General features: G+C 29.7%; 1 protein-coding gene across 1 annotated transcript in view; it reads right to left on the bottom strand.

The window, feature by feature from the left end:
- LOC100204125 (ataxin-7-like protein 3) overlaps nucleotides 1–13,885 on the bottom strand; it is a 40,367-nt gene that overhangs the window by 14,489 nt on the left and 11,993 nt on the right. Inside the window, exons 4-8 of the mRNA XM_065809867.1 lie at nucleotides 13,645–13,813; nucleotides 13,370–13,449; nucleotides 6,102–6,133; nucleotides 4,188–4,218; nucleotides 1,308–1,408 (exon numbers count right to left, since the gene is read on the bottom strand). Of these exons, the coding sequence (XP_065665939.1) occupies nucleotides 1,308–1,408; nucleotides 4,188–4,218; nucleotides 6,102–6,133; nucleotides 13,370–13,449; nucleotides 13,645–13,813 (413 nt within the window). The remainder of the gene's footprint in view (nucleotides 1–1,307; nucleotides 1,409–4,187; nucleotides 4,219–6,101; nucleotides 6,134–13,369; nucleotides 13,450–13,644; nucleotides 13,814–13,885) is intronic.

The following is a 13,885-nucleotide window of genomic DNA, read 5'->3' as shown; positions in this document are numbered from 1 at the left end:
AAGCTTTGAGTTATGGATAGCATCATTATCTTGTTGAAAAGTGAAATTTTCACCCATCAATTCCTCACCATGTTCAAGCAAACTTATTTCTAATAAGTCAATGAAGTCCTGTGAATTCATTTTTGTTGAAATCCATGCCAGTGGAAGTTTCCAGCAACGGAAAAATCCCCGAAAACCATAACAGTTCCATTACCAAAGTTACGACTCATTTGAGTTTCTTTCTATTATCAAAGACCGTACCAGTAATATTGATAGCCATCAAGGCTATCTAGATTGAACTTTTTTTCATCACTAATGAGAACTTGATGCCACTCTTCCTGCCAAGACATGTTCTTTTGCAAATTGTAATCTAACTTCTTTTAGACAAGCAGTAAGTTTTGGTTTTGGTTTACGCTTTTTCCAAACTGTGTATGGATCTTCATGTAAGATTTGTCTCACACATTAAACAGATACAGGTAATTGTAAATCAGCACGAATTTGAGATGAAGTCATGTGCTGAGCAGCAACACAACATACAATAACTCGTTTAGTACGATTATCAATTTTATGTTTGCCACCGCTTTCCTTATTAGTTCCATAATTAACGCCAATCTTGAAGTAATTATTAACCACTTTTGGAGATCTTTTAATTTTCTTTGCAATTTCCCGTTTAGATAAGCCTATATCTTTGTATGCTTTGATTACTGCTAATTCTTCATTCGTTAAACGCTTACCACATCCCAATTCAAATTAAGGTATCAAAAATCAATAAAATGTTAAAAACGTTATGAGCACTGATTTCACAGTCTTTGTTTAACTTACAAATAATAATAAAGTCACAAATGCGTATCACCATATCAAAATATAAACTGTAAATATATGTCAAAATATAAACTGTAACTATAAACAAAATATAAACAAGTAAACTGAAAATAATTGAGGCTAATTCTATTTGTTACCGTAAATATCAAGTATTATAGATTTTATGGTTTTATCAAATGTACCGCAATTTAATTATGCTATATTATAATCTAAAAAGTTGTTGTTTGTAACAATAATTATATGTGTGTGGATAGAAAAAATGTACCGCACAAACTTGCTTACAGATCTACAAAATATTAGATCAGTACATGGCGAGGCTAATTCTATTTTCTCCATTGTACTAATTAAAATTTTTATACTCAATTTAGAAATGTTAAAGTCTATTGAATAAACCTTTTGTTTTTGTTTGCAAATATAAATAAATGATATTATTAATATAAACCTTTTAGATTTAGTTATCAAAGCAATCAAAGGTAAAAAAAGTAAACTAAGTATATTAAACCTACCTTTATACCACCAATAAGTTCTCCACTGAGTGTGGAGCATGGCGTATCTGGGCGAGACATACCATTTGCATGAGTAACAAGTGATGAGAGACCAATTTCAACTAAAAATTAAAGTTAAACTTGAAAAACTAAAATTAGGCTTGAACAGAAAAATTAAAATTAAACATAAAAAAAATGTATATTATGTATCGATAAACACAATTTCCTAAAATATTTTTTATTATATACTTTGATATATATATATTTGATATAATATAGAATATCTTATTACATTATATTTTTATTGCTCCTCCAACCCAATCCCTCAGCCAATGTAGCAGCACACCTTTGTATGTTTTAACTAGATAGTTAGGTTTCAGTATGAAACCATAATTGTGTTTAGGTAAGCACTGTTAACTATGTGTGTTTACATAAGCACTGTGATGTCATACAAAAGCGTGCTGCCATGGGCTTTAGTACATATATTGACTATTTATAGCCTGCTTCTGCAAAGGAGTGCTGCTAAATCAACTGAAGGTTTGTGCTGGTGCAGCAATGTTTTCTTTCATTTTCATTATTTTTTTCTTATTTTTCTAAAGAAAAACTGTATGCTATAAAGATAAGCAAAACTATTGCAAAACTATAAAGATAAGCAATTGTTGATCTATAGATGCTATGATACATACATACATACATACATACATACATATATACATACATATATATTAGGGTGGAGCGATTTTGAAAATTTTAGAAATTTGATTTGCCTGAGCAGCAAATCAATACCTTTTGGTGAAAAAAGAACCTTACTCTTTTTTTTTTAGTTTAGATGAGTTCTTGAGATTCCTCTTTGGATTCTAAATTTTTGATGGGTCCTAATATTGTTTAAATTTTTTTTTTCTAAACTATATCAACTTGATACTTAAAAGAAGCAAAATAGTATGCTGATTTTGAAAATAATATTTGTTTTTATTAAAAAATTAAAATTAAAAAAGAAGAGTTGTTTTTTTCATTAAAAACCCCCGTCCTCAACAAAACGGGGGTTTTAAGGTATATTTTTGCAAGTATTTTTTTCACTAAAAAATTTTTTCAATAAAATTATTATTTATGAAACAAGCATTTTTTTCTGCTTTTTTTGAGTCCAAGGTTGATATGGTTTAGAAAAAAAAAAATTCAAAAATATTAGGACCTGTCGAGAATTTAAATTCCAAAGAGGACCCTCAAGATCTTATCAAAATCAAAAAATATTTTTTATTTTTATCTTATAATTAATAGACATTGATTCATGTCTCAGTAATATTGGTTTTTAAACTCTTTTTTTTTGCTATGAAAATCGCTCCACCCTAATATATATATATACATATATATATATACATATATATATATACATAGATCTATAGTTTGTTGGCTTTGGGAAGAGCCGAAGGAAAAAAGTGATTCTTACGCCAACATATACGTCACTTTTAATTACTTTTAACTTTCGTCCAACATTTCCGTGTTGGACGAAAGTAAAAACCATTAATTTAATTACAAATTAATCGTTTTTTAAAAAAACCACAAAAACGCAAATTTAATTGACCAGAATGTTTTTAAAAACATTCTGAATGTTTTTAAAACATTTTGAATGTTTTTAACAATATAAACAATGTTTTTATTTTAATTTTTTTTAATAAAATGTTTTTATTTTTATTTTTTTAATAAAATGTTTTTATTTTTTATTTTTTTTACTGTAAATCATGCGCGGAGTGTTGCTACATCGACTATCTTATAGCCTGACTCGCAAGGGAGTGCTGCTACATCGACTGACAAATAGCCTGACTCGCAAGGGAGTGCTGCTACATCGACTGACAAATAGCCTGATCCGCAAGGGAGTGCTGCTACATCGACTGAGGGTTTGGTTGGGGCAGGCAGTCTATCATTATTAAAAAAAAAAAATTCCGGTCTTGCATTTTAATTTTTACTTTTTGTCAACAAAATATGGAAAAAACTTTCGGACAACATCTAAGGATTCTATATATATATATATATATATATATATATATATATATATATATATATATATATATATATATATATATATATATATATATATACATATATTGTAACTTCTTAATTTTTGTACGCTTATATTGCTTTTTGAATCAACATTTTGCTATAAATTTGGTTAGCCAATATAAACTGAGGGCAAATGGAAAAAACGTTATGCACAATCACAATCTTTTAAACATAAAAAATACTCAAAAGAGACTATGCTGTCTAAATATATTTGGCAACTAAAAGAATAAAATATTAATTTTAAATTAAACTAGTCTACTCTAAAAACTGCGCCTGCCTATAATAACATTTCCAAAAAATGTATACTATGTTTACAAGAAAAATTTGAAATTATTACTCTTTTAGATCAAGAAAATTTACTCAATAAAAAATCAGAATTAATTTCTAAATGCAGACATGAAAATAAGTTCCTTTTAAAAAATTATAAAAACAAATGACCAGTCTAAATTTATCCTAATTCTAAAGAATTTTTTTCTTGATTTTTTAATTATCTAATGTAGTTGATGCAACTTCCTGGCTGCAAAATACTATAGTTATTACATAATTAATTATAACAATTCCCAACTTCTTGTGAAATAATTTTTCTATAATTTGAAAACTTTTTTATGTTTAGACATTCTTTCTGATGAACCTACTGATGGTGAAACACAGTGTAGAAGAAATCAAAAATTAGATAAGTGTTTTTACTAATTTATATATATATATATATATATATATATATATATATATATATATATATATATATATATATATATATATATATATATATATATATATATATATATATATATATATATATATATATATATATACATACATTAAATAACAGTATTTTAAAACATTTACCTTTCCTATACTTATTTCTTTTTGGAGATACCTAAAAACAAGTTTAAACTTTCTTACAGCGGTGTTACTTAAACATTGTCTTACTCAAGCTGTCTTTTATAAATATCGGTAGTTCTGTACTGTTATAAATATCCGTAGTTCTGTACCTAATAATAAAGTATTTAGGTAAATTCATAAATGTGTTTAAATGAAGGAAAAAAGTCAAAATTTCAAAAAAGTACTTTTTATTCTGGCCTTGATCTTTATTTTAAACTAATTGAATGTCTTAAATTATTTTTACAATACAGCAAAAACCTTTTTAAGAATTAAAGAATACTACCAAGTGCATCAATAAAAATGCTGAAAATTAAAGTCTTACAATAAATTTTAAACATGTGTCAATTAAATCTAGCAGGTTTCTATTTATTCTATTTAACTAAATACTATCTATTGATTATAGTCATTGACTTTTTTGTTTGTTTACATAAACGATCTTCTACACAAACAAAAAAATCAATGATGTCATGAAGTAAAACTCTTAAAAATAAAACGCGATTGAATAAATTATCAAGTCTGTAGATTGCGGCATATATTATGCTGACTTTTTGGCCTTCAACTAAACGAAGAAGGCGAAGAAGAACTAAAAAAAAGTTAGTTTTTCTTGGTATGCATTTATTCTTTTGTTTTCATCAAAAGAAATTAGCCCTATTCTTTTCAATATGAACACAACATATCTTGAAGGTTTGGAATCCCTTTACTAGTAGTTTATTTGCAATGGTGTCTAAGAGCAAAACATTGTTTTTTAAAAGCTTTGTTTTATTAATTATAATAAAGATGCTTCTAGTTTATATAAAACAGTAATAGTAAGATATTTTTTAATAATAATGTAGTAACTTATTGTTTAATTGCTTTGCTAGACAATAGTTGCCAGGTAACAGTTTCCTCTTTTTTTTTGTAATTTCAGTTATCCTTTGAAAGAAATAGTAATTCTAAAAAAATCTTTATAAAACTTGGTCAAGTTTAAGTATTATCTGGATCTTGGAGATAAAACGGTATCTTATTTTTATTATTATGCAGGAAAGCTGTTGAAACGCCTGGATAACCAATTTCCAAACAATATTTTTATGCTTAAGATGTATGCAAAACATATTTAAAAGGATCAAAACCTCACAATAATGGTGAATACCCATTGGTTCTGAGGTCTAAATACATTTCTTTTGTTAACATACTTTTGAGAAAATTAAAAAAAAAAAAACAAAAAAAAACTAACCTATTGGAAATGAAATTTAACAACTTTAGAAAATCAAATTAAGGTGGATTTAAAATACCACTATATAACATTAAATGGCTAAGAAATTGTGAAGGTATGAATCAGCCCACAATCATTTCCTCCCTGAGAAGCAATGTCCTTTCATTAAATAAATATGGAAATTTAAGTGTTAGTCAATGAATAACTTATAACTTAATAACTTACCCAACAACAAAATGTTAAAAACTGGAGCTCTTTGACAAATTATGTTGCTCAATCAACACATTTATATTGTTAAAAAGTATATTTTGACAACTTATAAAAATACCAGCTGCTTATAGCATTCAGTATGCTCTGCATCAATGTTTATTGTTTTTAGAGAAAATCTATAATTGCAAATAAAAAAAAGGTTTACTGAGCAGTTAGTTATTGTTACTAATTTATTATATATATTAGTTTATTCCTTATTCTTAATCTTTAATTTATTTGATATAGTTCGGTATTTGCGTCAGTAGTATAAAAGATAGATTTAGGAAGACTATAAAATATATTTTATACCATTACCTAAATTTTTATCATACTTTAAAATAAAACAACAAAAATTAAAAAACAAAAATGATTATATAAAAAATAGAACTAAAAGTTATTAATAGAAATTTTGACTATATTTTAATTATGAAACTTACCTTGGTATCTCTTTCTCTTTTATTTTTTTTACCTAGAAAAAGCAATATCAACAAATAAGTATAGTGAATGGTTAGGAAGTTCCAGAGTAAGTAAGTAAAAGATTTTTTGAGTCACTATTTAAGCTAGACATTGAGAATTCAAAAAAAGCCAGCACATCTGGTATTAATACCAGAATATGTGACTATAGATTAATACCAGATTCACTAACTAGAATTTATATGAATATATATATATATATATTTTTTAATTCTGATTCACTTCCAACAAGACTGCAAGCAACCACTATTAAGTTGGGAGTTACTTGAAAAAAAAATAGCAAGGAAACGGTTGACAGAAGACTTAAAAATCTTAAGGTTGTATGAGTCAGATAAAAAAGAAGATCGGAGAGAGTTCCAAAGGGTTGAAGTGCAAGGGAAAAAACTAGATGAATAAAAGATTTTGGAGCATGTAGGGACAGATACAGGATAAGAATGAGACTTGATGAATGATAAGTCAAGCAAGAATGAGTTTTAGTTGATGGAACTAGAGAATATAGCTCCTTTGAGCAGCGACTATGGTAGTATTTGTAGAAAAAAGAAAGAGATGCAACTTTACAATGATGGGAAAGAGGCTCAAGCTTAGCAGATAGACCGGGTCCAACTACATTTAGAATGCATTTTTGAACCTTGTCAGAAGAGAAAGAGCATCATTAGAAAAACCAGCCCAAATATGAAAACAATATTCTGTACAGGCATAAATAAGAGATTTGTTAAGGTAGAGAATAAAATCAGGAGAGAGAAAATGGCAGGCACAATAAAGAGAAGCAACCTTAACAGATGCTAATTTAGCAATCGATTTTATACATGGTTTCCATGAAAGGTCAGTAGTAAGTGATAGTTCAAGAAGACATAAGAAGAGGACTCAGTAAGAGGGTTGCCATTCATTAATATAGGAATTTTGACAGTACTGTTGCTTGTAGTAAATAACTGAATTTTTGTTGGAGTTAAAATTTTCAAGCCACTGTGAGCATCTGTTAAAGAAGTGAGATCAAATTCAAGATCGGCTGCCTGTTTTAAGCGATTGAAGAGAGAAGACTTTTTGTCAAGACAGGAGTATAAGTTAATAATATATAAGTTAAGTCATCAGCAAAAAGAGCTACTTTAGATGTAAAGTTGTCGAGAAGATCATTAATTTAAATAAGAAATAAAATAGGACCAAGGATAGAACCTTGAGGTACCCCAGAAGTTACTGGAAATGAAGAAGAGTGTTGGCTTTCAAGGATGACTTTAATAAAGTGGTTTAAAAGAAACGATTTGATAATCTCAAAAACTTTCCCAGAGACACCATATGAAACAAGCTTATGGAGAAGAACAACATGCAAATTTATGTCAAAAGCCTTAGATATTTCTAGAACAATAGCCCTAGTCTCTCCACCTCTGTCTAATCAACGATAAAATCTTTCTGTCACGGCAGTTAGCCAGTCAGCCTTGAGCGAGAGGATCGAAAATCGTACTGATTGTTTGAAAGCAAGTTATTTGACTCAAGATGGGATGTGAGAGATTTGTTTATCAAAGACTTCGCTAATAACAGAAAGCAGACTGATTGGTCGATAATTGGAGGGGCCAGAATTTTCACAGGAGTTTTTGAAAATTGGAATAAGAGATGCCATTTTTCAGCAGGAAAGAAAACAAGACTCAGTCAAGCACTTATTAAATAGTTTAGAGAAGAGACTTCTGGAGACATTTTGTAAGGCTGTGACAGGAATGTTGTCTGGATCACAAGCCATAAAAGAGTTTAGTCGAGATATGACTTTAGCAATGGAAGCTGGAGTGACTTGAATATCTGACAATGGGTGAACCTGTTAAGCTCTAAAAATAAAAATAAGTTTATGGACTACTAAAAGGAAAAAAATTAAGACTTTTAGGTTAGAGAAACAATAATTTTTTGAGCCCGGAGTTCTTAAGTATAATGGCGACAAGGACTCCGGGACTCTGAGCTCAAAAACAACAAGTTTCAAGTCATTAAATCTCATGAATTTTTTTCTTATAGCAGATCATAAGTTAACAAACATGTTTAGAGCTTTTGGACACTACAGACTTGGAAAAAGTAGAGATATAAAGCTGGAGTCCTTTTGGGACTCCGCATCCCTGGTATGTACATCAGCCCTTGTTTTAAATATAAATATAATTTATAAAATTAATAATTTTTTTTAATTTTTTTTTTAATTCACCTCCCCAAGGCCCAGAAGTTACTACAGACGAGGAGGCTACTTAAATGTAGTTATAACCCTCTCTCAACTCTATAACTCTGAAACACAAACCTTGACGAACAAGGCAAATGCGCGGAGAAACAAGTTGAGCGCGGTACTACCAGGGACGTGGTGGGGATCGAACTTGGAAACTCTCACTTATGAAGCGAGCGCTCTACCACTACACCACGAGCGCTCTACCACTACACCACGAGCATTTTATGAGTATTGTTTATTAATTGATGTAGTGGTAGAGTCACTACACCAATTAATAAACAATACTCATAAAATTCTCTTTATTTTTTTATTTCTCAAAGACATTTATTTACTTTTATAAATTACTGCAATAATATTAATAACCACAAAACAAATTAAATGTTATTTAACAGCTTTTTTATTATTACTATAAAGGAATGTTTATTTTCTTTTATTTTTTATTAATATAAGGTAATTAAATTTAATATTACATTTTTAAAAATGTTTGATATTAACAAATTACTTTCTTGACATTTGCATAAATGAATTAAAGTATGTTAAATCTTTAAAATGATTATTTTTTATATTTCAAATTGCAGCTTTGTAACTGATTTTTGATTAAAAAAAAAACAACAAGTAACTATTTAAAAAATTAGGTTAACTTATTCACTTTATTTATTAAAAGTTTATTAGTTTATTATTTTATTATTAAAATTATATACTGTATATTATTAAAATTACATCGCTGTATATACCATTTATTAAAAAATAACCACTGCAATTTAACTGTTATATAAAAAATAGTTCAACTTACATTTTTTTCAAATGCAGCCGTTTATTTAAAATTTAATTTTGAGAATTAAAAAATAAAAATGTTTTGGAAGGAAAACTGAAAAAACAATTGCAATAAAAATAAGCTGAATTTTTTTTTTAAGAACAAATAAAATTTAAATGTTGAACAATATTTAGTAATATTTTATAATTAATTCGACAGTTAAATTAAACCCAAGCATCAACTTTTATTTTAATAAACTTAATTATATTTTTTAAGTCAAAATTAAATTTCTTAAAAGGTCAGGTTATCCTGCTACTTGTAACATGTAACCCAGTACAATCTGCTTGATGTCCTGCTGCCTTGTAGGATTGTCTCGATAAAAATACTTATTTTGGGCAGATGTTCAATGCATCTGGCTACTGTCTTGTAGAAGGCCTGCAAGGCAAAGACTTAAGGGGTAAACAGATTCTATCTGTTGACCAGCCACGCACCCCTTCTTCATCAATTAGGCTGGTGCAGATGTATTTTTAATACATTGTTTCCAGTTTAGGAAGTTAAATACTGGTTCTTCTCGACTCAATGCATGGGTTTTACTTGTGTCTCTGTTTTTATGACTAGGCAACTCATTCTATTATCTCCTAATGAGGGTCAAGTTCTAAAACTCAGTTTTATGGTTCTGAGGCCAGCTGATAGTCAGGTTTTCCGAACTCTGTGGTAGCTCTCAGAGAGGCTGATTTCATCAACAGCTGAAAAATATGAAAGTATTAACAGTGCCATGTTGCGCATGGGTGGTGTCCCTGTTTGCTCTTTTGGTGTGCAATGTAAAGGCCACATTTGGAGTTCTTTGTTATGGCTTAGGGTTTATTAATAGCAATGAGGCAATAGCTTGGGCTATTAAACAGTGTACTGAGTACTGTCTATACTTTGAGTCAAGTCCTTTAATAAATTTAAAAATGAATAAAGTACCAAAAACTATAAAACACAAAAAACCATTGTCATCACCAAGTTCTCTAAACCTATCATTCACTACTATTTGTGGTCTTCGAAGTAACTTTTCTTCTGTTGAGTCTTATCTCTTGCAAAGTTCACCAGACCTACTTGCTCTTTGCGAGACTAATTTGAGTTTAGCTGTATCATCTTGTGATCTTAATGTTGATATCTTCCTTTAATTCGTAAAGACTCAAACAGTCACATGCTAGGCCTGGGCATTTAAATTCGTAAAAATTCACCCGGCAATTATATTGGTAAAAGTTCACACATTTTGTTCCATGTGTTTTTGTTTAGCACCGCTCCACCCTATTGCCTTTCTCTTTGTTCTATATTGCTCTCAATCTGCACTCTTTTTGATGTTATTTCTGATCAAATTAACCAAGCCCTCTCTCTTTATCCATCACCCAATAATGTCATTAAAGCCCAAAACATTTGCCTTTCTCAATCCCTAACTCAAATAGTTAACTTTTCAACTAGCTTTCCAGACAACCTGAATCATTTACCTTCTCTACTTGACTTATGTCTTGTTTCTAATCCTATTCAGTGCTCAGCTTCTCCACATTCACCCTTAAGTGTTTCTGATCACAGTTTGATCTCTCTAAAACTATTACCTCATTCTTCTTCATCATCTGAATCCCCCTATTATCGTACCTCTTACAACAACCTTAAGCCTGACTGGGACTCTTTCCGTAATTTTCTTCGTTTTGGCCCTTGGGTAGAAATCTCAAAAGCAAATCTGTAATTCCACCTCTCTTGTATGGTTCAGACTTTGTCACCTCACCTAAAGACAAAGCTGAACTGTTTGCTAAGAACTTTTTGTAAATATCATCTCTGGATTTTACTAGGTTGATTCATTGCTTGAAATTTATATCACTCCAGCTTCTGTATCTAAAGTGATTTCCTGCTTAATCTCTTCCACAAATTGTGGCCTGGACAACATACCTGTTGTAGTCTTGCAGAAGTGTTCTTCGAAGCTTTCGTCTATACTTTCAAAACTATTCAACAAGTGCTTATCAGATTCTTGTTTTTCAGCCTGCTAGAAAGCGGCATCTGTTATCCCTATTTTCAAAAACTTTGGAGAGTGATCTGATTCATCTAATTACCAAACCATTAGTCTTCTTCCTATCATAAGCAAGATTTTTGATAGGAAGAAGACTAATGGGACGGTAATAACCTTTAATTAACAAACACTTAATCTTTCATCTTTAATCTAATAACTTACTTTCTGACCATCAATATGGATTTTGATCTTCTAGTTCTACAGCTGATTTGCTAACAGTAATAACTGATAAGTTTTATTGTGCATTAGATAAAGGTGGAGTGATTAAGGTCATCGCTCTTGACATTTCTAAAGCTTTTAATAAAGTTTGGTATGCCGGTCTTCTCTATAAGCTTTCTTATTACGGTGTATCTGATAACATCTTTAAGATTATTGAATCCTTCCTTTCCAATCATAGTATAAAAGTTGTCCTCAATGGACAGCACTCTTCATTCCTGTAACATCAGGGGTTCCTTAAGGTTCAATCCTTGGCTCTATACTTTTTTTGATTTGCATTAATAATCTTCCAGATATTCTCACATCTAAGGTGGCATTGTTCGCTGATGATACTACCATTTATTCTTGTCATAATAAGAGACCAACACTCTCTGATTGCTTGGAGGGAGCATTTTTTTTTTTTTTTTTTTTTTTTAGATTATTCACCTTCCTAAGGCCCGAGGGGGGCCACTACAGTCGAGGAGGCTACTCATTTTTTTTGTGTTTTTTATTTTTTATTTTTTAGTTGTTATTCGTGGTACAACCCTCTCTCAAGTCTTTAACTCCGAAACACGAATCTTGCCGAGCAAGGCCGCTGCGCGGAGAAACTAAGTTGAGCGCGGTACTTCCAGGGACGTGGTGGGAGTCGAACTCCGAACCTCTCGCTTACAAAGCAAGCGCTCTTACCACTACACCACTACCACATTTAAGCTTGAAAAGAATTTCACTTCTGCTACAGCATGGAGCTCACAGTGGCTGGTGAACTTTAATTCAGATAAAACTCAATTTTTTTTAGCCAATAGTTATTGGAATAATTTAGATCTTATATTTATGAACGATAATGTACTCGATGAGTCATCTACCCTTCATCTTCTAGGATTAACTCTTACTTTCGATCTTTCTTGGAAACCGTATATCAAATCTGTTGCAAAATTAGCATCTGCTAAGGTTGCATCTCTCTACCGAGCTCAACACTTTCTTACTCTGGATTCTATTCTCTATCTCTATAACATATCTCAAATCCGTCCTTGTATGGAATTCTAATGATGTTCTTTCTCTTTTAAACAAGGTGCAAAAACGCATTGTAAACATAGTTGGACCTGATCTTGCAGCCAACCTCCAACCATTATCACATTGTCTTAATGTTGCTTCTCTTTATCTTTTCTACAAATACTATCATGGGCACTGCTCTAAAGAGCTAGTGTCTCTTGTGCCATCTACTAAAATTCATTCTCATGTTACTTGCCATTCAATTGTCTCATCCTTTTTCTGTGACTGTTCCTAAGGACTCCAAAAACTCTTATTCATCTAGTTTTTTTCCTCGAACATCAGTTCTATGGAATTTGTTTCCTTAATCTTTCTTTCCTGATTCATATAATTTGCTATCTTTCAAGTCATCTGACAATCGTTATCTTGCTTTACAATTTTCATCTTTTTGCTTCCAGTAACTTCCAAATCTAATTAGTGGTTATTTGCAGCATTGTTGGAAGCGAATATGTTTAAAAAATATATATATTTTTTTTAAATCTAAATTAAATTATACTTTTTTATCAGAATAAAATTACCTAATTTTATTAAAATAGTTTTAAATTAAATCATATATTTTTTATCAGAATTACGTTATGATCTTTGCTTCAAGTTTAAAAAATCAATCATTACAATAAAATAAAAATAAACTTTTAATTTTATTTGAGTTTTTTTCATTAGTAAATAGCGCTTGTATCAAACATAATTATTATTCAAACTTTTGTGACAAATATCTTTACATAAATGTCAAAAAAAGTAATGAGTTTAAAAAAAATTCACACATTTGTGTGAATTTTTTTAAAACTCATTACTTTTTTTTTATCTTACCACTTATAATTTAAAAGTTAAAAAATAATAAAAAATCGCTTAACCAAAATCGCTAACTACTTACATAAAATCGATTATAGGGAATGTAATTTGCTCTATGCGTAAAGCTCTAAAACAAGGCCTGAATATATTTACATATATATACACAAACATAAAATTAAAAAACAAACAATGTGTTTAAAAATAATACTTTTTGATTCGATTTCATAATTCCAATCATAATCTAATTCATCTGCATCGAAGTCATCTATGCGACCTGTTGCTTGAAGTCTTTAAAAAAAAACACACACGCTATTAACACTTCAAAAACTCATTGCTTTAAGAGTTTTAAAGAGAATTTTTTTTCATTTTATACTTTAATAAATAAAAAGTATATAAACTTTATACAAATTTTAATGTAATACCTAACAAATTAAATTTTATTTAATACAAAATTAAATTTTATTTAATAAAGTATGTAAAAACCTTCGGCTAGCTATTCTGCTGCTATTTCTTCCCATACCCATGCATTTCTCTAGATGTGGGGCAAATCTGCTAGCTGCAAGTGTACGTGCACAATTTGGACAAATGCATTCTTGTTGTTTCTTTACAGGTTGTTGCCCAAAAACATCCAAACCAGCGGCATCAACTATTTCTGTCAAAAAAAGAATTTATTAAACTTATTTTTTTTTCTTCATAAAAATTTATTTCTAATCTTGTTGCATAT

Source organism: Hydra vulgaris, chromosome 11 (assembly GCF_038396675.1).
Source record: "Hydra vulgaris chromosome 11, alternate assembly HydraT2T_AEP".
Taxonomy (NCBI): Eukaryota; Metazoa; Cnidaria; class Hydrozoa; order Anthoathecata; family Hydridae; genus Hydra; species Hydra vulgaris.
Note: the sequence above shows the minus strand (reverse complement) of the source record. Positions and strands in the feature narration are given on the sequence as shown.